Source organism: Heterodontus francisci, unplaced genomic scaffold (genome assembly GCF_036365525.1).
Source record: "Heterodontus francisci isolate sHetFra1 unplaced genomic scaffold, sHetFra1.hap1 HAP1_SCAFFOLD_593, whole genome shotgun sequence".
Classification (NCBI taxonomy): domain Eukaryota; kingdom Metazoa; phylum Chordata; class Chondrichthyes; order Heterodontiformes; family Heterodontidae; genus Heterodontus; species Heterodontus francisci.
This window is the reverse complement of record NW_027141628.1, coordinates 444,781-467,474: the sequence shown is the minus strand read 5'-3', so window position 1 is coordinate 467,474 and position 22,694 is coordinate 444,781. Positions and strand designations below refer to the sequence as shown.

Sequence of the window (22,694 nt, the reverse complement as noted above, 5' to 3'; positions counted from 1 at the left end):
TATCCCATGCTAAATCCTGGTGAGAGTGATGAAGTCCAGTCCATGGCACCACGGCTGGCTCAGCTGTACAGGGGGGCATGAGGAAGATTGGAAAAGCAATAGTAATGGGGTATTCTATAGTTAGGGGAACAGACAGGTGTTTCTGTGGTTGCAGATGTGAATCCCTGATGCCAGGGTCAAGGATGTCACTGAGCGGCTACAGAGCAGTCTGAGGGACGAGTGTGAACAGCCAGCAGTCATGGTCCACATTGATACCAACGACATAGGTAGAAAGAGGGATGAGGCAGACTCGGAGGGCGGAGTTCCAGACCGGTAAGTATAAAAAAACTTACCTCTGGGATTCTCGGAGCAGACTCGGACGGCAGAATTAACCTCGGGGATTCTCGGAGCAGACTCGGAGGGCGGAGTTCCGGAGCAGTGAGTTTACTGAGTAAGTTATCTCGGGTGAGGAAAAAAAACCTGAAAAAGTGACGTCACAGGAAAGCTGTGACCTGATTGGCTGGTAGGGAATCTGTACCGAATTTGAAAATAAAACTGATAAAAATTGATTAAAACACTAATTAACTAATTAATTAAGTAGAGTAACTAAACCAGAGGGAGGAGATTACTGTATTTAGTTAGCATTTAGTATTTATTGTAGAAATCTAGCACTAGGGACCATATAGTTAAGTGGATCATAATTTAGTAAGGATTTAATAAGTATTTATTTATTTTATATTAATTAACTAATTAGTGCTAGAAATGACAGTTAGAGGGGAGAAGTGCTTCAACTGTGAGACGTGGGAGGTCCGTGACGCTTCCAGCGTTCCGGACGACTACATCTGCAGGAAGTGTACCCAGTTGCAGCTCCTCACAGACCACATGGATCGGTTGGAGCGGCAACTGGATGCACTTAGGAGCATGCAGGTGGCAGAAAGTGTCAGAGACAGGAGTTTTAGAGAAGTGGTTACACCCAAGGTGCAGGCAGATAGATGGGTGACCGCTAGAAGGGGCAGGCAGTCAGTGCAGGAATCCCCTGTGGCTATCCCCCTCTCCAACAAGTATACCGTTTTGGATACTGTTGGGGGGGATGGCCTGTCAGGGGAAAACAGCAGCAGCCAGAGAAGTGGCACCACGGCTGGCACTGTTGTTCAGCAGGGAGGGACAAAGAGCAGAAGAGCAATAGTTATAGGGGACTCTATAGTCAGGGGCACAGATAGGCGCTTCTGTGGACGTGAAAGAGACTCCAGGATGGTATGTTGCCTCCCTGGTGCCAGGGTCAAGGATGTCTCTGAACGGACAAGGGGCATTCTGAAGGAGGAGGGTGAACAGCCAGACGTTGTGGTACACATCAGTACCAATGACATAGGCAGGAAGAGTGATGAGGTCCTGCAGGGGGAGTTTAGGGAGTTAGGTAGTAAGTTAAAAAACAGGACCTCTCGGGTTGTAATCTCTGGATTACTCCCTGTAGCACGTACCAGTGAGGCTAGAAATAGCAAGATAGTGCAGCTAAACACGTGGCTGAGCAACTGGTGAAGAAGGGAGGGTTTCAGATATCTGGACCATTGGGCTCTCTTCAAGGACAGATGGGACCTGTACAAGAAGGACGGGTTGCATCTAAACTGGAGGGGCACTAATATCCTGGCTGCAAGGTTTGCTAGCGTCACTCGGGAGGGTTTAAACTAGTGTGGCAGGGGGGTGGGAACCAGAGCAGTAGGACAGCAAGTGAAATAAATGAGGAGGAACTAGTAAATAAGGCCAGCAGGACTAAGAGGAAGAGCAGGCAGGGAGACATTGCTGAGCACAGCGGGACTGGTGGTCTGAAGTGCATTTGTTTCAATGCGAGAAGTATAACAGGTAAGGCAGATGAACTTAGAGCTTGGATTAGTACTTGGAACTATGATGTTGTTGCTATTACAGAGACTTGGTTGAGGGAAGGACAGGATTGGCAGCTAAATGTTCCAGGCTTTAGAATCTTCAGGCGGGATAGAGGGGAATGTAAAAGGGGTGGGGGAGTTGCATTACTGGTTAAGGAGAATATCACAGCTGCACTGCGGGAGGACACCTCAGAGGGGTCATGCAGCGAGGCAATATGGGTGGAGCTCAGAATAGGAAGGGTGCAGTCACGATGTTGGGGGTTTACTACAGGGCTCCCAACAGCCAGCGGGAGGTAGAGGAGCAGATATGTAGACAGATTTTGGATAGATGTAAAGGTAACAGGGTTGTGGTGGTGGGTGATTTTAACTTCCCCGATATTGACTGGGACTCACTTAGTGCTAGGGGCTTGGATGGGGCAGAATTTGTGAGGAGCATCCAGGAGGGCTTCTTGAAACAGTATGGACATAGTCCAATTAAGGATGGGGCCATTCTGGACCTGGTATTGGGGAATGAGCCCGGCCAGGTGGTCGAAGTTTCAGTGGGGGAGCATTTCGGGAACAGTGACCATAATTCCATAAGTTTTAAGGTACTTGTGGATAAGGATAAGAGTAGTCCTCGGGTGAAGGTGCTAAATTGGGGGAAGGCCAATTATTACAATATTAGGCAGGAACTGAATAATTTAGATTGGGGGCGGTTGTTTGAGGGTAAATCAACATCTGACATGTGGGAGTCTTTCAAACGTCAGCTGATTAGAATCCAGGACCAGCATGTTCCTGTGAGGAAGAAAGACAAGTTTGGCAAGTTTCGGGAAGCTTGGATAACACGGGATATTGTGAGCCTCGTCAAAAAGAAAAAGGAAGCATTTGTAAGGGCTGGAAGGCTAGGATCAGATGAAGCACTTGAGGAATATAAAGACAGTAAGAAGGAACTTAAGCAAGGAGTTAGGAGGGCTAAAAGGGGTCATGAAAACTCATTGGCAAACAGGATTAAGGAAAATCCCAAGGCATTTTATACGTATATAAAGAGCAAGAGGGTAACCAGGGAAAGGGTTGGCCCACTCAAGGACAGAGAAGGGAGTCTATGTGTGCAGCCAGAGGAAATGGGCGAGGTGCTAAATGAGTACTTTGCATCAGTATTCACCAAAGAGAAGGACTTGGTGGATGATGAGCCCAGGGAAGGGAGTGCAGTTAGTCTCAATCATCTCAGTATCAAAAAGGAGGAGGTGTTGGGTGTCTTGCAAAGCATTAAGGTAGATAAGTTCCCAGGGCCTGATGGGATCTACCCTAGAATACTGAGGGAGGCAAGGGAAGAAATTGCTGGGGCCTTGACAGAAATCTTTGCATCCTCATTGGCGACAGGTGAGGTCCCAGAGGACTGGAGAATAGCCAATGTTGTGCCTTTGTTTAAGAAGGGTGGCAAGGATAATCCAGGAAATTATAGGCCGGTGAGCCTTACTTCACTGGTAGGGAAACTATTAGAGAGGATTATTCGGGACAGGATTTACTCCCATTTGGAAACAAACGAACGTATTAGCGAGAGACAGCATGGTTTTGTGAAGAGGAGGTCGTGTCTTACTAATTTGATTGAGTTTTTGAGGAAGTGAGGAAGATGATTGATGAAGGAAGGGCAGTGGATGTTATCTATATGGAAGTTAGTAAAGCCTTTGACAAGGTCCCGCATGGCAGACTGGTACAAAAGGTGAAGTCACACGGGATCAGAGGTGAGCTGACACGATGGATACAGAACTGGCTCGGTCATAGAAGACAGAGGGTATCAGTGGATGGGTGTTTTTCTGAATGGAGGGATGTGACTAGTGGTGTTCCGCAAGGATCAGTGCTGGGACCTTTGCTGTTTCTAGTATATATAAATGATTTGGAGGAAAATGTAGCTGGTCTGATTAGTACGTTTGCGGACGACACAAAGGTTGGTGGAGTTGAGGATAATGATGAGGATTGTCAGAGGATACAGCAGGATATAGATTGGTTGGAGACTTGGGCGGAGAAATGGCAGATGGAGTTTAATTCGGACAAATGTGAGGTAATGCATTTTGGAAGGTCTAACGCAGGTGGGAGGTATACAGTAAATGGCAGAACCCTTAGGCAGAGAGATCTGGGCATACAGGTCCACAGGTCACTGAAAGTGGCAACGCAGGTGGATAAGGTAGTCAAGAAGGCATACGGCATGCTTGCCTTCATCGGTCGGGGCATAGAGTATAAAAATTGGCAAGTCATGTTGCAGCTGTACAGAACCTTAGTTAGGCCATACTTCGAATATTGCGTGCAATTCTGGTCGCCACACTACCAGAAGGACATGGAAGCTTTGGAGAGGGTACAGAGGAGGTTTACCAGGATGTTGCCTGGTCTGGAGGGCATTAGCTATGAGGAGAGGTTGGATAAACTCGGATTGTTTTCACTGGAACGACGGAGGTGGAGGGGCGACATGATAGAGGTTTACAAAGTTATGAGCGGCATGGACAGAGTGGATAGTCAGAAGCTTTTTCCCAGGGTGGAAGAGTCAGTTACTAGGGGACATACGTTTAAGGTACGAGGGGCAAAGTTTAGAGGGGATGTGCGAGGCAAGTTTTTTACACAGAGGGTGGTGAGTGCCTGGAACTTGCTGCCGGGGGAGGTGGTGGAAGCAGATACGATAGCGACGTTTAAGAAACATCTTGACAAATACATGAATAGGAAGGGAATAGAGGGATATGGGCCCCGGAAGAGCAGAAGGTGTTAGTTTAGGCAGGCATCAAGATCGGCGCAGGCTTGGAGGGCCGAATAGCCTGTTCCTGTGCTGTACTGTTCTTTGTTCTTTGTTTGTTCTTGTCCTGCAGAAAGAGTTTCGGAAATTAGGAAAGAAATCAGCAAGAAGGACCTCAAAGGCAGTAATCTCTGGATTACTCCCAGTACCACCTGCAAGTGTATAGAAATAGGAGGATAGAGCAGATGAATCCGTGGCTGGAAAGATGGTGCAGGAGGGAGGGCTTTAGATTCTTGGGACATTGGGACTGGCTATGGGGGAGATAGGACCTGTACAAGCCGGACAGGTTGCACCTGAACAGGTCCCATCTCCTTCTTGTGGGGTGATTTGCTAATGCTACTGGGGGGGGGTTTAAGCTAACAGGGCAGGGGTGTGGGAACCAAGAGGTAATATTAGGGAGGAAAAACAAGGTGCACCGAGAATTGAGAGAAACAGACAGCACTGGAGTAGGAAATATTAAAATATTAGGTGAGGTCAGAGTAAGAGGGAAAGTAATAAAGTCTAAACTAGGGTTGCTGTGCATGTATGTGAATGTGCGGAGTGTGGTAAATAAGGTTGGGAAGCTGCAGGTGCAGATAATCACATGGGAATATGATGTCGTGATAACGGAGACCTGGCTCAAAGAAGAGCAGGACTGGGTACTAAATATTCCTGTACATAAGGTGTTCAGGAAAGATAGGGAAGGAAGGCAAGGAGAAGGGATCACAGTATTAAGAAGAGCATTCAAAAGGGAGATTCAAGGGGTTCAGGGTAAACATGTTCCCACAAAGAAAAAGGGTGAGGCAGCCAAATCTATAGCCTCATGGATGTCATAGAGCCTACAAGGTAAGATAAGGCAGAGAAGGAAAGCTTATGCCCAACACCGAGAACTCAATATTACAAACAGCCGAGAGGAGTATAGCAAGTGGAGGGGTGAAATCAAAAAGGAAATTAGGAAAGCAAAGAGAGAGCCTGAAAGAATATTGGCAAGTAAAATCAAGGTGAACCCGAAGATGTTTTATCAATACATTAAGAGTAAGGGGATAACTAAGGAGAGAGTAGGGCCCATAAAAGACCAAAAAGGTAATCTGTGTAGGGGCGGAAGTTATTGGTATGGTTCTAAATGAATACTTGGTGTCTGTCTTCACAAAAGAGGGGGACGATGCAGATATTGTCGTTGAGGAAGAGTGTGAAGTATTGGATATGATAAACACAGGGAGAGAGAAATATTAATGGGATTAGCATCCTTGAAAGTTGATAAATAAATCACCAGGGCCAGATGAAAAGTATCCGAGGTTGTTAAAAGAAGCTTGAGAGGAAATAGCAAAAGGTCTGACCATCATTTTCCAGACCTCACTGGAAACAGGTGTTGTGCCGGAGGATTGGAGAATTGCTAAAGTTGTACCATGTTTAAAAAGTGACTGAAGGATAGACCGAATAATTACAGGCCAGTCAGTCTAACCTCAGTAGTGGGCAAATTATTGGAATCTATTCTGAGAGACAGGATAAACTCACTTAGAAAGGCACAGGTTAATCAAGGATAGTCAGCATGGATTTGTTAAGGGAAGATCTTGTTTGACCAACTTGATCGAATGTTTTGAAGAAGTAACAAAGAATATAGATGAGGGTTGTGCAGTTGATGTGGTCTACATGGATTTTAGCAAGGCTTTTGACAAGGTCCCACATGGCAGACTGGTTAAAAAAATACAATCCCATGAGATCCAGGGAAATGCAGCAAGGCGGATACAAAATTGGCTCAGTGGCAGGAAACAAAGGGTAATTGTTGACAGGTGTTTGTGACTGGAGGGCTGTTTCCAGTGGTGTTCCGCAGGGTTCAATGCTGGGTCCCCTGCTTTTTGTGCTGTACATTAACGATTTGGATGTAAATGTAGGGGGCATCATCAAGAAGTTTGCAGATGACACAAAAATTAGCCATGTGGTAGATAGTGAGGAGGCTCGCTGGAGGCTGCAGGAAGATATTGATGGTCTGGTCAGATGAGCAGAAAAGTGGCAAATGGAATTCAACTTGAAGAAGTGTGAGGTGATGCATTTGGGGAGGTCAAACAAGGCAAAGGAATACACAATTAATGGGAAAATACTGAGAAGTGTAGAGGAAGTGAGGAACCTTGGAGTGAATGTCCACAGATCCCTGAAGGTAGCAGGACAGGTCGATGAGGTGGTTAAGAAGGCATATGGAATCCTTTCCTTTATTAGCCAAGGTATAGAATACAAGAGCAGGGAGGTTATTCTGGAATAAAAACAACTAGCAGCAAAGATATAGAGCAAAAATTTGCAAGTTAAGTTACAGTGAGGTGCACGAATTATCGAAGAGTTATAATGGGGGACTTTAATTATCACAATATAGACTGGGATAGCAAGAGTGTAAAGAGCAGAGCGGGTCAAGAGTTTCTACAGTGTGTTCATGATAATTTTCTACATCAGTATGTTCCCAGTCCAATGAGGAAGGAAGAACTGCTGGATCTGGTTCTGGGGAATGAGGTAGGTCAAATGGATCAAGTGTCAATGGGAGAGAGTGAAGATAGCATCATAAGGTTTAAGTTGGCTACAGAAAAGGACAAGGAGCAATCCAGAGTAAAAATAAGTAATTGAGGGAGGGCCAATATCAATGGGGTGAGAACAAATCTGGCCCAAGTAAATTGGAATCAAAGGTTAACAAGCAAAACTATAACTGAACAATCGGCTGACTTTAAAAAAGATATAGTTCGGGTGCAGTCAAAGTACATTCCCACGAGGGGGAAAGGTAGAACAAATAGATCCAGAGCTCCCCAGATGATGAAAGTGATAAGAGAGTAAGCTGAAGAAGAAAAAGGTTGCAAATGACAGATGTCAGGTGGATAATACAATGGAGAACCAGGCTGAAAATAGAAATTTCAGAGGGGAAGTTAAAAAAAATGAGAAGCAAAAGAGAGCATGAAAAGAGACTAGGAGCTAAGATAAGGTAGGGTTGAAGAGTGCAGGAGGGCATGCCAGGAGCAGCACCAGGCATACCTCAAAATGAGGTGTCAACCTGGTGAAGGTGCAACCCACGACTATTTGTGTGCCAAACAGCGTAAGCAGCATGCGATAGACAGAGCTAAGCGATCCCATAACCAATTAATCAGATCTAAGCTCTGCAGTTCTGCCACATCCAGTCGTGAATGGTGGTGGACAGTTATGCAACTAACTGGAGGAGGTGGCTCCACATATATATCCCCATCCTCAGTGGTGGGGGAGCCCAGTAAATCAGTGCAAAAGATAAGGCAGAAGCATTTGCAACAATCTTCAGCCAGAAGTGCTGAGTGGATGATGCATCTCGGCCTCCTCCTAAGGTCCTCAGCATCACTAATGCCAGACTTCAGCCAATTCGATTCACTCCGCGTGATATCAAGAAATGACTGAAGGCACTGGATACTGCGAAGGCTAGGGGCCCTGACAATATTCCGGCAATAATACTGAAGACCTGTACTCCAGAACGTGCTGTGCCCCTAGCCAAGCTGTTCCAGTATAGCTACAACACTGGCATCTACCCTGCAATGTGGAAAATTGCCCAGGTATGTCCTGTACACAAAAAGCAGGACAAGTCCAACCCGGCCAATTACCGCCCTATCAGTCTACTCTCAATCATCAGTAAAGTGAAGGAAGGTGTCATCAACAGTGCTATCAAGCAGCACTTGCTGAGCAATAACCTGCTCAGTGATGATCAGTTTGGGTTCCGCCAGGGCCACTCAGCTCCTGACCTCATCACAGCCTTGGTTCAAACATGCACAAAAGAGCTGAACTCAAGAGGTGAGGTGAGAGTGACTGCCCTCGACATCAAGGCAGCATTTGACCAAGTATGGCAGCAAGGAGCCCGAGCAAAACTGAGGTCAATGGGAATCAGGGGGAAAATGCTCCGCTGGTTGGAGTCATATCTAGCGCAAAGGAAGATGGCTGTGGTTGTTGGAGGTCAATCATTTCAGGCCCAGGACATCACTGCGGGAGTACCTCAGGGTAGTGTCCTAAGTCCAACCATCTTCAGCTGCTTCATCAATGAACTTCCTTCAATCATAAGGTCAGAAGTGGGGATGTTCGCTGATGATTGCCCAATGTTCAGCACCATTCACGACTCCTCAGATACTGAAGCAGTCCGTGTAGAAGTGCAGCAGGACCTGGACAATATCCAGGCTCGGTCTGATAAGTGGCAAGTAACATTCGTGCCACACAAGTGTCAGGCAATGACCATCTCCAACAAGAGAGAATCTAACCATCTCCCCTTGACATTCAATGGCATTACCATCGCTGAATCCCCCACTATCAACATCCTAGGGGCTACCATTGACCAGAAACTGAACTGGAGTAGCCATATAAATACCGTGGCTACAAGAGCAAGTCAGAGGCTAGGAATCCTGTGGCTAGTAACTCACCTCCTGACTCCCCAAAGCCTGTCCACCATCTACAAGGCACAAGTCAGGAGTGTGATGGAATACTCTCCACTTGCCTGGATGGGTGCAGCTCCCACAACACTCAAGAAGCTCGACACCATCCAGGACAAAGCAGCCCACTTGATTGGCACCCCATGCACAAACATTCACAGTGGCAGCAGTGTGTACCATCTACAAGATGCACTGCAGCAATGCACCAAGGCTCCTTAGACAGCACCTTCCAAACCCACTACCTCTACCACCTAGAAGTGGTAGCAGCAGCAGATGCTTGGGAATGCTACCGCCTGGAAGTCACACACCATCCTGACTTGGAACTATATCGCCGTTCCTTCACTGTCACTGGGTCAAAATCCTGGAACTCCCTTCCTAACAGCACTGTGGGTGTACTGACCCCACACAGACTGCAGCGGTTCAAGAAGGCAGCTCACCAGCACCTAAAAGGAGGAGTGTGGCCGATTAAGGACCTAAAGGGGAATTTATGCATGAAGGCAGGGAGCATGGCTGCAGTACTAAATGAGTACTTTGCATCTGTCTTTACCAAAGAAGAAGATTCTGGCCAAGTCATGGTGAAAGAGGAGTAGTTGAGACACTAGAATGCTTTCTTAAAATCCATATAAACAACATCCGCCACATTCCCTTCTTCAACCTTCTCTGTTACTTCATCAAAAAATTCAATTAGATTTGTCAAGCATGGGGGAGTTTGTGGAAAACATTGCAGTCCCAGACAACCAAATCTGCAGTAAGTGTCTGCAGCTTGACTAAACTCTACTCAGTTGCTGAGCTGGAGTCTGAGTTACAGACATTGCAGGGCATCAGGGAGGGGGAGAGTTACCTGGACACTTTGTTTCAGGATAAAAGCAAAGTACTGCAGATGCTGGAAATATGAAATAAGAACAAAATGCTGGAAATACTCAGCAGGTCTGACAAAATCTGTGGAGAGAGAAACGGACCTGAAACATTAACTGTTTTTCACTCCACAGATGCTGCCAGACCTGAGTATTTCTAGCACTTTGTTTTTACTTTGTTCCAGGAGGCGGTCACACCTGTTAGGTTAAGTAGAACTTGAGTTGGCCAATGATCAGGGACTGGAGGGTGTGGCTGTGTCAGGCAGGTATGAGGATCCAGCCTGCAGGGGTGGAGGAGCTCCAGCCATAGACTTTGACCAACAGGTATGAGGTACTTGTTACCTGGGTGGATGAGAACCAGGACTGCAGGGTAGATGGGCAAACTGACCATAATCCTGTGGTGCAGGGCGCCATTCAAATGAGGGAAGTAAAAAGGAATGTGGTACTGATAGGAACAGGGAATAGAGAGCACAGTGGCGCAGTGGTTAGCACCGCAGCCTCACAGCTCCTGTGACCCAGGTTCAGTTCTGGGTACTGTCTGTGCGGAGTTTGCAAGTTCTCCCTGTGTCTGCGTGGGTTTTCTCCGGGTGCTCCGATTTCCTCCCACAGCCAAAGACTTGCAGGTTGAGAGGTAAATTGGCCATTGTAAATTGCCCCTAGTGTAGGTAGGAGAATGGTGGGGATGTGGTAGGGAATATGGGGTTAATGTAGGATTAGTATAAAATGGGTGGTTTTTGGTCGGCACAGACTTGGTGGGCCAAAGGGCCTGTTTCAGTGCTGTATCTCTAAATAAAATAAAATAAATAAAAATAAATAAAATAAAATAAAAATTAATAAAGAGGAGATATTAGATAGGCTGGCTGTACTTCAACTTGATCAGTCACCAGGACCGGGTGAGATGCATTCAAGGATACTGAGGGAAGTAAGGGTGGAAATTGTGGAGTCAGTAGCCATAATCTTCCAATCCTCCTTAGATACAGGGGTTGTGCCAGAGGACTGGATAATTGCAAATGTTACACCCTTGTTCAAAATTCCATACAAATTGGATACAAAATTTGCTTGGTGATAGGAGGCAGAGGGTGGTAGTAGAGGGTTATTTTTCAGATTGGAGGCCAGTGACCAGTGGTGTGCCGCAGGGATCGGTGCTGGGCCCTCTGTTGTTTGTCATATATATTAATGACTTGGATGTGAATGTAGGGGGCATGATTGGTAAGTTTGCAGATGACACCAAAATTGGTGGTATAGTGGACAGTGAAGAAGGTTGTCTAAGTTACAACAGGATATAGATCAACTGGGAAAGTGGGCAAGGGAGTGGCAAATGGAATTTAACACAGACAAGTGTGAGTTGATGCATTTTGGGAAGTTAAACCAGGGCAAGACATATACAGTGAATGGCAGGGCCCTGTGGAGTGCTGTTGAGCAGAGTACATTGGGGTGAAAGTACATAGTTCCCTGAAAGTGGCAACACAGGTAGACAGGGTGGTGAAGAAGGCGTATGGCATGCTTGCCTTCATCGGCCGAGGCATTGAGTACAAGAGTTGGGACGTCATGTTACAGTTGTACATAACATTGGTTAGGCCGCATTTGGAGTACTGTGTGCAGTTCTGGTCGCCGCACTACAGGAAAGATGTGATTAAGCTAGAGAGGGTGCAGAAAAGATTCACAAGGATGTTGCCTGGTTTGGAGGGCTTGAGTTATAAAGAGAGATTGGATAGGCTGGGTCTGTTTTCCCTGGAGCGAAGGAGGCTGAGACGGGACATAATAGAGGTATATAAAATTATGAGAGGCATAGATAGGGTAGATAGCCAGAGTCTGTTTCCCATGGAAGGGGTGACTCAAACTAGAGGGCATAGATTTAAGGTGAGAGGGAGGAGGTTTAAAGGGGATCAAAGGGGTAAATTTTTCACACAAAGAATAGTGGGTATCTGGAATGAGCTGCCTGTGGAGGTGGTGGAGGCAGGAACAGTAGCGACATTTAAGAGGCATCTGGACAGGTACTTGAATGAGCAAGGCATAGAGGGATATGGAATTAATGCAGGCAGGTGGGATTAGTATAGATAGGCATTATGGTCGGCATGGACGCAGTGGGCTGAAGGGCCTGTTTCTATGCTGTACGACTCTATACGAACATACAAATTAGGAGGAGTAGGCCACTCGGCCCTTAGAGCCCGTTCCGTCATTCAATAAGTTCATGGCTGAACTGATTACTCCACATTTCCACCTACCCCCGATAACCTTTCACCCCCTTACTTATCAGGAATCTATCTGCCTTAAAAATATCAAAGACTCTGCTTCCACTGCCTTTTGAGGAAGAGAATTCCAAAGACTCACGACCCTCTGAGAGAAAAAATTTCTCATCTCTGTCTTAAATGGGCGACCCCTTATTTTTAAACAGTGACCCCTAGTTCTAGATTCTCCCACAAGAGGAAACATCCTTTCCACATCCACCCTTTCAAGATCCCTCAGGATTTTATATGTTTCAATCAAGTCTCCTCTTACTCTTCTAAACTCCTGCAGATAAAAGCCTAGTTTGTCCAATCTTTCCTCATAAGACAGCCTGCCCATTCCAGGTATTAGTCTCATAAACCTCTGTACTGCCTCCAACACATTTACATCCTTCCTTAAATAAGAAGACTAGTACTGAACACAGTACTCCAGATGTGGTCTCACCAATGCCCTGTATGGTTGAAGCATAACCTCCCTACTTTTGTATTCAATTCCCCTCGCAATAAACAATAACATTCTATTAGCTTTCCTAATTACTTGCTGTACCTGTATACTAACCTTTTGCAATTCATGCACTAGGACACCCAGATCACTCTGCATCTCAGAGCTCTGCAATCTCTCACCATTTAGATAATATGCTTTTTTATTCTTCCTGCCAAAATGGACAATTTCACACTTTCCCACATTATACTCCATTTGCCAGGTCTTTTCCTACTCACTTAACCTGTCTATATCCCTTTGTAGCCTCCTTATGGCGGAGACACTAAATCAGTATTTTGCCTCAGCTGTCACAGTGGAGGACACTAGTACCATCCCAATAGTAACAAGTAATGCAGAGATTATAGAAAGGGAGGAACTTAGAACAATCATCATCACTCGGGAAAAAGTACTGAGAAAACTATTGTGATTGAAGGCAGACAAGTCCCCAGGGCCTGACGGCCTACATCCTAGGGTCTGAAAGGAAGTGGCTGTGGAGATAGTGGATCCATTGGTTATAATATTCCAAAATTCCCTGGATGCGGGAAAGGTTCCAGTGAATTGGAAAAATGCTAATATAACACCCTTATTCAAAAAAGGGAGGGAGGCAGAAAGTAGGAAACTATAGACCAGTTAGTTTAACATCTATCGTTGGGAAATTGTTAGAATCCATTATTAAGGAGGTAATAACAGGACATTTAGAAAATCAAAACGCAATCCTTCAGAGTCAGCATGGTTTTATGATGGGTAAATCGTATTTGACTAATTTGCTAGAGTTCTTCAAAGATGTAACAAGTAAAGTGGATAATGGGGATCCTGTAGATGTAGTATATCTGGACTTCCAGAAGGCATTTGAAAAGGTGCCGCACAAAAGGTTAATACACAAACTAAGATCACATGGGGTGAGGGACAATTTTATTAGCTTGGATAGAGGATTGGCTAACCAGCAGGAAACAGAGAGTCGGGATAAATGGGTCCTTTTCTAGTTGGCAAGATGTAACTAGTGCGCTGCCACAGGGTTCGGTCCTCGGGCCCCAACTATTTACAATCTATTATTAATGACTTGGATGCAGGGACAGAAGGTACTATAGCCAAATTTTCAGATGACACTAAAATAAGTGAGATAGTAAGTTGCAATAAAGAAATAAGAAATTTACAAACGGATATGGATAGGTTAGGTGAATGGGCCAAAATTTGGCAGATGGAGTTTAATGTGGATAAGTGTGAGGTTATCCATTTTGGTCGAAAGAACAGAAAGGAAAATTATTATCTAAATGGAGAGAAACGTCAGAGTGCTTCGGTGCAGAGGGATCTGGGTGTCCTCGTGCATGAATCGCAGAAAACCAGTATACAGCTACAGCAGGTAATAAGGAAGGCAAATGGAATTTTGGCATTTATTGCTAAAGGAATAGAGTATAAAAGTAGGGAAGTGTTGCTGCAACTGTACAAGGCATTAGTGAGACCACACCTGGAGTATTGCGTACAGTTTTGGTCCCCTTACTTGAGGAGGGATGTAGTTGCATTGGAGGCAGTTCAGAGGAGGTTCACTAGATTGATTCCAGAGATGAGAGGTTTGTCTTATGAAGAGATATTGAGCAATTTAGGCCTTTATTCTCTAGAGTTTAGAAGAATGAGAGGAAATCGAATAGAGGTATATAAGATGATTAAGGGGATTGACAAAGTAGATGTAGAGAGGATGTTTCCTCTGGTGGGGCAATCTAGAACAAGAGGTCATAGTTTTAGGATAAGGGGTAGCAGATTTAAAACAGAGATGATGAGAAATTACTCCTTTCAAAGGGTCGTGAGTCTGTGGAATTCACTACCCCAGAGTGCAGTGGATGGCGGGACATTTAGTAAATTTAAGGAGGAGATAGACAGGTTTTTAATTAGTAAAGGGTTGAAGGGTTATGGAGAACAGGCAGGAAAGTGGAGTTGAGGCCGAGATGAGATCAGCCATGATCGTACTGAATGGCAGAGCAGGTTTGAGGGTCTGAATTGCCTACTCCTGCTCCTAGTTCTTATGTTCTTATTAACCATTATTAATTCCCCAAACTTACTTTTTATAGGACTAATGCTCACTTTGTTAGCTCTTTTCTTTTTAAAATATCTATAGAAACTCTTACTATCTGTCTTTATATTGCTGGCTAGCTTTCTCTCGTACTCTTTTACCTTCCTTATCAATCTTTGCTGTTTTTTATATTCTGTCCACTCTTCAGACCTGCCTCCCATCTTTTCACAATTATAGGCTATTTCTTTAAGTTTGATACTATCTTTAACTGTTTTATTTAACCACAGATGGCAGGTCCCACCCCTGGAATTTTTCTTTTTAGTTGAAATGTATCTATTCTGTATATTCTGAAATATTCCCTTAAATGTCTGCAACTGCATCTCTATTGACCTATCCCTTAACCTGATTTGTCAGTTCACTTTAGCTAGTTCTGCTTTCATGCCCTCATCATTGCCCTTATTTAATTTTAAAATACTAATCTTGGACCCACTCTTCTCTCCCTCAAACTGAATGTAAAATCCACTCATATTATGATCACTGCTACCTAGGGGCACCTTAACTATGAGGTCATTAATTAATCCTATCTCATTGCACAATACCAGGTCTAGTTTAGCCTGCTCACTGGTTGGTTACAGAATGCATTGTTCCAAGAAATTATCCCGAAAACTTCTATGTATTTCTCGTCCAGGCTACAAGGAAAAGCCCAGTAACTACAGGCCAATCAGTCTAACCTCAGTGGTTGGAAATCATTTAGAAATCACCAGGGCTGGATGGATTGCATCCCAGCTTGTTAAAGGAAGCCAGGGTGGAAATAGTGGATGCTCTGTGGATCATCTTCAAATCCTCACTAGATACAGGCGAGGTATCAGACGATTGGAGGTCTGCAAACATTGTACCATTGTTTAAAAAGGGTGCAAGGGATAGGCCAAATAATTATAGGGTAGTCTGTCTGACCTCAGTGGTGGGTAAATTGTTAGAATCAATTCTGAGAGATAGGATAAACTGCCACTTAGAATGGCACGGATTAATCAGGGATACTCAGCATGGATTTGTTAAGCGAAGGTCATGTCTTACTAACTTCATTGAATTTGATGAGGAAGTAACAAGGAGGATTGATGAGGGTAGTGCAGTGCATGTGGTGTACATGGATTTTATTAAAGCATTTGACAAGGTCCCACATGGCAGACTGCTCAGAAAAATAAAAGCCCATGGGATACAGCGGAATGTGGCAGGATGGATCCAAAATTGGCTCAGTGACAGGAAACAAAGGGCAGTAGTCGACGGACGTTTTTGTGAATGGAAGGCTATTTCCTGTGCTGTTCCAGAAGGCTCAGTGTTGGGTCCCTTGCTGTTTGTGGTATATATTAATGAACTTAGAGCTTGGATTTTGAACTTAGAGCTTGGATTAGTACTTGGAAATATGATGTTGTTGCTATTACAGAGACTTGGTTGAGGGAAGGACAGGATTGGCAGCTAAATGTTCCAGGATTTAGAAGCTTCAGGCGGGATATAGGGGGATGTAAAAGGGGTGGGGGAGTTGCATTACTGGTTAAGGAGAATATCACAGCTGTACTGCGGGAGGACACCTCAGAGAGGTCATGCAGCGAGGCAATATGGGTGGAGCTCAGGAATAGGAAGGGTGCAGTCACAATGTTGGGGGTTTACTACAGGCCTCCCAACAGCCAGCGGGAGGTAGAGGAGCAGATATGTAGACAGATTTTGGATAGATGTAAAGGTAACAGGGCTGTGGTGGTGGGTGATTTTAACTTCCCCGATATTGACTCAGACTCACTTAGTGCTAGGGGCTTGGATGGGGCAGAATTTGTGAGGAGCATCCAGGAGGGCTTCTTGAAACAGTATGTAGATAGTCCAACTAGGGATGGGGGCATTCTGGACCTGGTATTGGGGAATGAGCCCGGCCAGGTGGTCGAAGTTTCAGTGGGGGAGCATTTCGGGAACAGTGACCATAATTCCATAAGTTTTAAGGTACTTGTGGATAAGGATAAGAGTAGTCCTCGGGTGAAGGTGCTAAATTGAGGGAAGGCTAATTATAACAATATTAGGCAGGAACTGAAGAATTTAGATTGGGGGCGGCTGTTTGAGGGTAAATCAACATCTGACATGTGGGAGTCTTTCAAACGTCAGCTGATTAGAATCCAGGACCAGCATGTTCCTGTGAGGAAGAATGACAAGTTTGGCAAGTTTCGGGAAGCTTGGATAACGTGGGATATTGTGAGCCTAGCAAAAAGAAAAAGGAAGCATTTGTAAGGGCTGGAAGGCTAGGAACAGACGAAGCACTTGAGGAATATAAAGACAGTAGGAAGGAACTTAAGCAAGGAGTTAGGACGGCTAAAAGGGGTCATGAAAAGTCATTGGCAAACAGGATTAAGGAAAATCCCAAGGCTTTTTATACGTATATAAAGAGCAAGAGGGTAACCAGGGAAAGGGTTGGCCCACTCAAGGACAGAGATGGGAATCTATGTGTGGAGCCAGAGGAAATGGGCGAGGTGCTAAATGAGTACTTTGCATCAGTATTCACCAAGAGAAGGACTTGGTGGATGATAAGCCTAGGGAAGGGAGTGCAGATAGTCTCAGTCATCTCATTATCAAAAAGGAGGAGGTGTTGAGTGTCTTGCAAAGCATTAAGGTAGATAAGTCCCCAGGGCCTGATAGGATCTACCCTAGAATACTGAGGGAGGCAAGGGAGGAAATTGCTGGTGCCTTGACAGAAATCTTTGCATCCTCATTGGCTACAGGTGAGGTCCCAGAGGACTGGAGAATAGCCAATGTTGTGCCTTTGTTTAAGAAGGGTGGCAAGGATAATCCAGGAAATTATAGGCCGGTGAGCCTTACGTCAGTGGTAGGAAAACTATTAGAAAGGATTATTTGGGACAGGATTTACTCCCATTTGGAAACAAACGTACTTATTAGCGAGAGACAGCATGGTTTTGTGAAGGGGAGGTCGTGTCTTACTAATTTGATTGAGTTTTTTGAGGAAGTGACAAAGATGATTGATGAAGGAAGGGCAGTGGATGTTATCTATATGGACTTTAGTAAAGCCTTTGACAAGGTCCCGCATGGCAGACTGGTACAAAAGGGCGGCACAGTGGCGCAGTGGTTAGCACCGCAACCTCACAGCTCCAGCGACCCGGGTTCAATTCTGGGTACTGCCTGTGTGGAGTTTGCAAGTTCTCCCTGTGTCTGCGTGGGTTTCCTCCGGGTGCTCCGGTTTCCTCCCACATGCCAAAAGACTTGCAGGTTGATAGGTAAATTGGCTATTATAAATTGCCCCTAGTATTGGTAGGTGGTAGGGAAATATAGGGACAGGTGGGTATGTGGTAGGAATATGGGAATAGTGTAGGATTAGTATAAATGGGTGGTTGATGGTCGGCACGACTCGGTGGGCCGAAGGGCCTGTTTCAGTGCTGTATCTCTAAAAAAAAAAGGTGAAGTCACACGGGATCAGAGGTGAGCTGGCACGATGGATACAGAACTGGCTCGGTCATAGAAGACAGAGGGTATCAGTGGATGGGTGTTTTTCTGAATGGAGGGATGTGACTAGTGGTGTTCCGCAGGGATCAGTGCTGGGACCTTTGCTGTTTGTAGTATATATAAATGATTTGGAGGAAAATGTAGCTGGTCTGATTAGTAAGTTTGCGGACGACACAAAGGTTGGTGGAGTTGCGGATAATGATGAGGATTGTCAGAGGATACAGCAGGATATAGATCGGTTGGAGACTTGGGCGGAGAAATGGCAGATGGAGTTTAATCCGGACAAATGTGAGGTAATGCATTTTGGAAGGTCTAATGCAGGTGGGAGGTATACAGTAAATGGCAGAACCCTTAGGAGTATTGACAGGCAGAGAGATCTGGGCGTACAGGTCCACAGGTCACTGAAAGTGGCAACGCAGGTGGATAAGGTAGTCAAGAAGGCATACGGCATGCTTGCCTTCATCGGACGGGGCATAGAGTATAAAAATTGGCAAGTCATGTTGCAGCTGTACAGAACCTTAGTTAGGCCACACTTAGAATATTGCGTGCAATTCTGGTCGCCACACTACCAGAAGGACGTGGAGGCTTTGGAGAGGGTACAGAGGAGTTTTACCAGGATGTTGCCTGGTCTGGAGGGCATTAGCGATGAGGAGAGATTGGATAAACTCGGATTGTTTTCACTGGAACGACGGAGGTGGAGGGGCGACATGATAGAGGTTTACAAAGTTATGAGCGGCATGGACAGAGTGGATAGTCAGAAGCTTTTTCCCATGGTGGAAGAGTCAGTTACTAGGGGACATAGGTTTAAGGTGCGAGGGGCAAAGTTTAGAGGGGATGTGCGAGGCAAGTGTTTTACACAGAGGATGGTGAGTGCCTGGAACTTGCTGCCAGGGGAGGTGGTGGAAGCAGATACGATAGCGACGTTTAAGAGACATCTTGACAAATATATGAATAGGAAGGGAATAGAGGGATATGGGCTCCAGAAGTGCAGAAGGTGTTAATTTAGGCAGGCATCAAGATCGGCTCAGGCTTGGAGGGCCGAATGGCCTGTTCCTGTGCTGTACTGTTCTTTGTTCTTTGTTTGGAGTTAAATGTGGGAGGCATGATTGAGAAATTTGCAGATGACACAAAAATTGACTGTGTAGTTGAAGAGTCATAGAGTTTTATGTAGCACAGAAACATGTCCTTCGGTCCATCGTGTCTGTGCCAGTCATCAAGCACCTATCTATTGTAATCCAATTTTCCAGCACTTGGCCTACAGCCTTGTCTGCTATGGCATTTCAAGTGCTCATCTAAATACTTCTTAAATATTGTGAGGGTTCCTGCCTCTACCACCTCTTCAGGCAGTGTGCTCCAGATTCCAACCACCCTCTGGATGAAATTTTTTTTCCTCAAATCCCCTCTAAACCTGCTGCCTCTTACCTTAAATCTATGCCCCCTGGTTTTTGATCCCTTTGCTAAGGGAAAAAGTTTCTTCCTATCTACCCTATCAATGCCCCTCATAATTTTGTATACAAGAGGATAGCTGTCGACACCAAAATGGTATCAATGGTTTGGTTGAGTGGGTGGAAAAGTGGCAAATGGAATTCAATCCGGAGAATTGTGAGGTAATGCATTTGGGGAGGGCAAATAAAGCGGCAGACTACACAATAAACGGGAGGATATTGAGAGGGATAGAAGAAGTGAGATACCTTGGAGTGCATGTCCACAGGTCCCTGAAGGTGTCAGGACAGGTAGATAGAGTGGTGAAGAAGGCATATGGACTGCTTTCCTTTATTGGCTGAGGTATAGAATACAAAAGCAGGGATGTAATGCTGGAACTGTATAAAATGCTGTTTAGGACACAGCTGGAATATTGTGTACAGTTCTGGCCACCACATTACAGGAACGACATAATTTCTCTGGACAGAGTATGGAGGAGATTTACAAAAATGTTCCTAGGGCTTGAAAGTTGCAGCTATGATGAAAGATTGGATCGGCTAGGGTTGTTTTCCTTAGACCAGAGGAGGCTGAGGGGTGACTTAATTGAGGTGTACAAAATTATGAGGGGCCTAGATATAGACAGGAAGGACCTGTTTCCCCTAGCGGAGAGGTCAATTACCAGGGGGCACAAATTTAAGGTAGAAGGATTAGAGGGGACATGAGGAAAAACTTTTCTCCCAGAGAGTGGTGGGTGTCTGGAATTCACTGCCAGGAATGGTGGGAGAGACAGAAACCCTCAATTCTTTTAAAAGGTACCTGGACATGCACCTGAAGTGCTGTAACCTGCAAGGCTACTGACCAGCTGCTGGAAGGTGGGATTAGATTGGGTGGCTAGTTTTTTCAGCTGGTGCAGACACGAAGGGCTGTATGGCCTCCTTCTGTGTCATAACTTTTTTGTGGCTCTATGCTTCTAAATGATAAGCCAGAATAAAAATAATCTTGGAGAAATGTGGATGAATTAAGGAAACCCAGCATGGATTTTTAAGGGCAAATTTCATTTAACTAATTTACTTGAGTTTTTTAATGAGGTAACAGAGAGGGTTGATGAGGGTAATGAGGTTGATGTGGTGTACATGGACTTCCAAAAAGCATTTAATAAAGTGTCAGCAAAATTAAAGCCCATGGAATAAAAGGGACAGTAGCAGCATGGAAATGAAATTGTCTGAGTGACAGGAAACAGAGAGCAATGATTAATGGAGGAAGGTCTGTAGTTGAGTTTCCCAGGGATTGGTGTTAGGACCCTTTGAAGTTGGCTAAGTGATAGGAAACAGAAAGTCGTTGTGAACTGTTGTTTTTTGGACTGGAGGAAGGCATATTTTGGGATTCCTCAGGAGTTGGTATTAGGACCTCTGCTTTTCTTGATATATATTAATGACCTAGACTTGTGTGTTTAGGCACAAGTTCAAAATTTGTGGATGACACAAAACTTGGAAGTATTGTGAACTGTGAGGAGGATAGTGATAAACTTCAAGGGGACACAGGCTGGTGGAATGGGTGGACAAGTGGCAGATGAAATTTAATGCAGAAAAGTGCGGTGATTCATTTTGGTAGGAAAAATGAGGAGAGACAATATAAATTAAAGGAAACAATTCTAAAGGGGGTGCAGGAGTGAGGGGGGGGGGGGCGGTATATGTGCATAAATTGTTGAAGGTGACAGGGCAGTTTGAGAAAGTGATTAATAAAGTATACGGAGACCCTGGGCTCTATAAATAGCGGCATAAAAGTACAAAAACAAGGAAGTTATGATAAACCTGTATAAAACACTGGTTTGGCCTCAACTGGAGTATTGTGTCCAGCTCTGTGCACCACACTGTCAGAAGGATATTAAAGCATTCGATAGGGCATAGAAAAGATTCAAAAAAATGGTTCCAGGAATGAGGAACTTCAGTTACATGGATAGATTGGAGAAGTTGGGGCTGTTCTCCTTGGAGAGAAGATTCTGAGGAAATTTGATAGAGGTGTTCAAAATCATGAGGAGTTTGAACAGAGCAGATCGGGAGAAACCGTTCCCATTGGTGAAAGGATCCAGAACCAGAGGACAACGATTTAAAGTGATTGGCAAAAGAAGCAACAGGGACATGAGTAAAAAATTTTTTACACAGCGGGCGGTTAAGATCTGGAATGTTTAGTGAAGGAAGATTCAATGGGGGCTTTCAAAAGGGAATTGGATAATTGACTGAATAGAAAAAAAATGCAGGACTAAGGCGAGAAATGATGGGGGAGTGAGACTAGATGAGTCACTCTTCCGGAGAGCCAGCAGGGACACGACGGGCCGAATGGCCTCCTTCTGTGCTGTAACCATTCTATAATTCTATTCTCCAGCCCCGGTGTCTGCCCCCTTCCCCCGGTGCCTCTTACCTGTGTCTGCTGGTGGCCTGGGTCTGTAGATTGGTCCGGTACCCGGGCACTCCCGAGTAAAGGCTGTATCTCTGCGGGTAATTCACCCCCGCGGCACACATCGAGAGCGACAGAAGACAGAGAATGTTAGAGAGAGCCATCCCCCTCATCCCGGCCACGAGAAGAAGTCCCAAAATGTCCCGGCTCAACTGATACTTTCAATTCAGAAAGATAAAAACGGAGTGGGATTTGCAGACCGTTTTATCCAGAAGCAGCGAAAGTCTGAGCGGACTAAATCCCCCCGGGATCCCCCTTCTAGCATGGGATGGATTTGCTCTTCTCCCGGGATAGCTGCAGCATCCTCTTGGATAATCAGACCGAAGCCTCCCGGACAGAGTGCACGTTCTGCAAATTTTCCACAACTTCTACAAACTTGGGAAACTTCCCCCGGAAAGTCCAATTCCGGCCTCAGACTCTCTCTTTCACACCCTCTCTATGTCTCTCTTTCTCTCTCTTTCTCCCTCCCTCTGTCTTTTACAATATGTCTCTCTCTCTCTGTCTTTCACACTCTCTGTGCCTTTTTCACTGTCTCTCTCTCTCTCTGTCTCCTCCTGTCTCTGGATCTTTTTTTTTCTCTCACATCTGTTCCTTGTTAAACTCAGCTCCGGAATGTAAAAATTTATCTCGCTGCCAAAAGTCGTTTATTCTCCAAACCTTTCCCATAGTTCAGAGCGACTGACTGTCAGAATCAACAAAAATGTCCCCCTTCCCTTTCTCTCTCCCCCATGTCTCCCCTGACCCCTTTTCCTCATC

The 22,694-nt window shown here is 45.2% G+C and overlaps 1 protein-coding gene across 1 annotated transcript in view; it reads right to left on the bottom strand.

Moving 5' to 3' along the window:
• LOC137364202 (EMILIN-1-A-like) overlaps positions 1-22,547 on the bottom strand; it is a 102,583-nt gene extending 80,036 nt beyond the window's left edge. Inside the window, exon 1 of the mRNA XM_068027575.1 lies at positions 21,903-22,547. Coding sequence (XP_067883676.1) covers positions 21,903-22,051 — 149 coding nt within the window. The 5' untranslated portion in view covers positions 22,052-22,547. The remainder of the gene's footprint in view (positions 1-21,902) is intronic.
• Between the last annotated feature and the right edge of the window lie 147 nt (positions 22,548-22,694).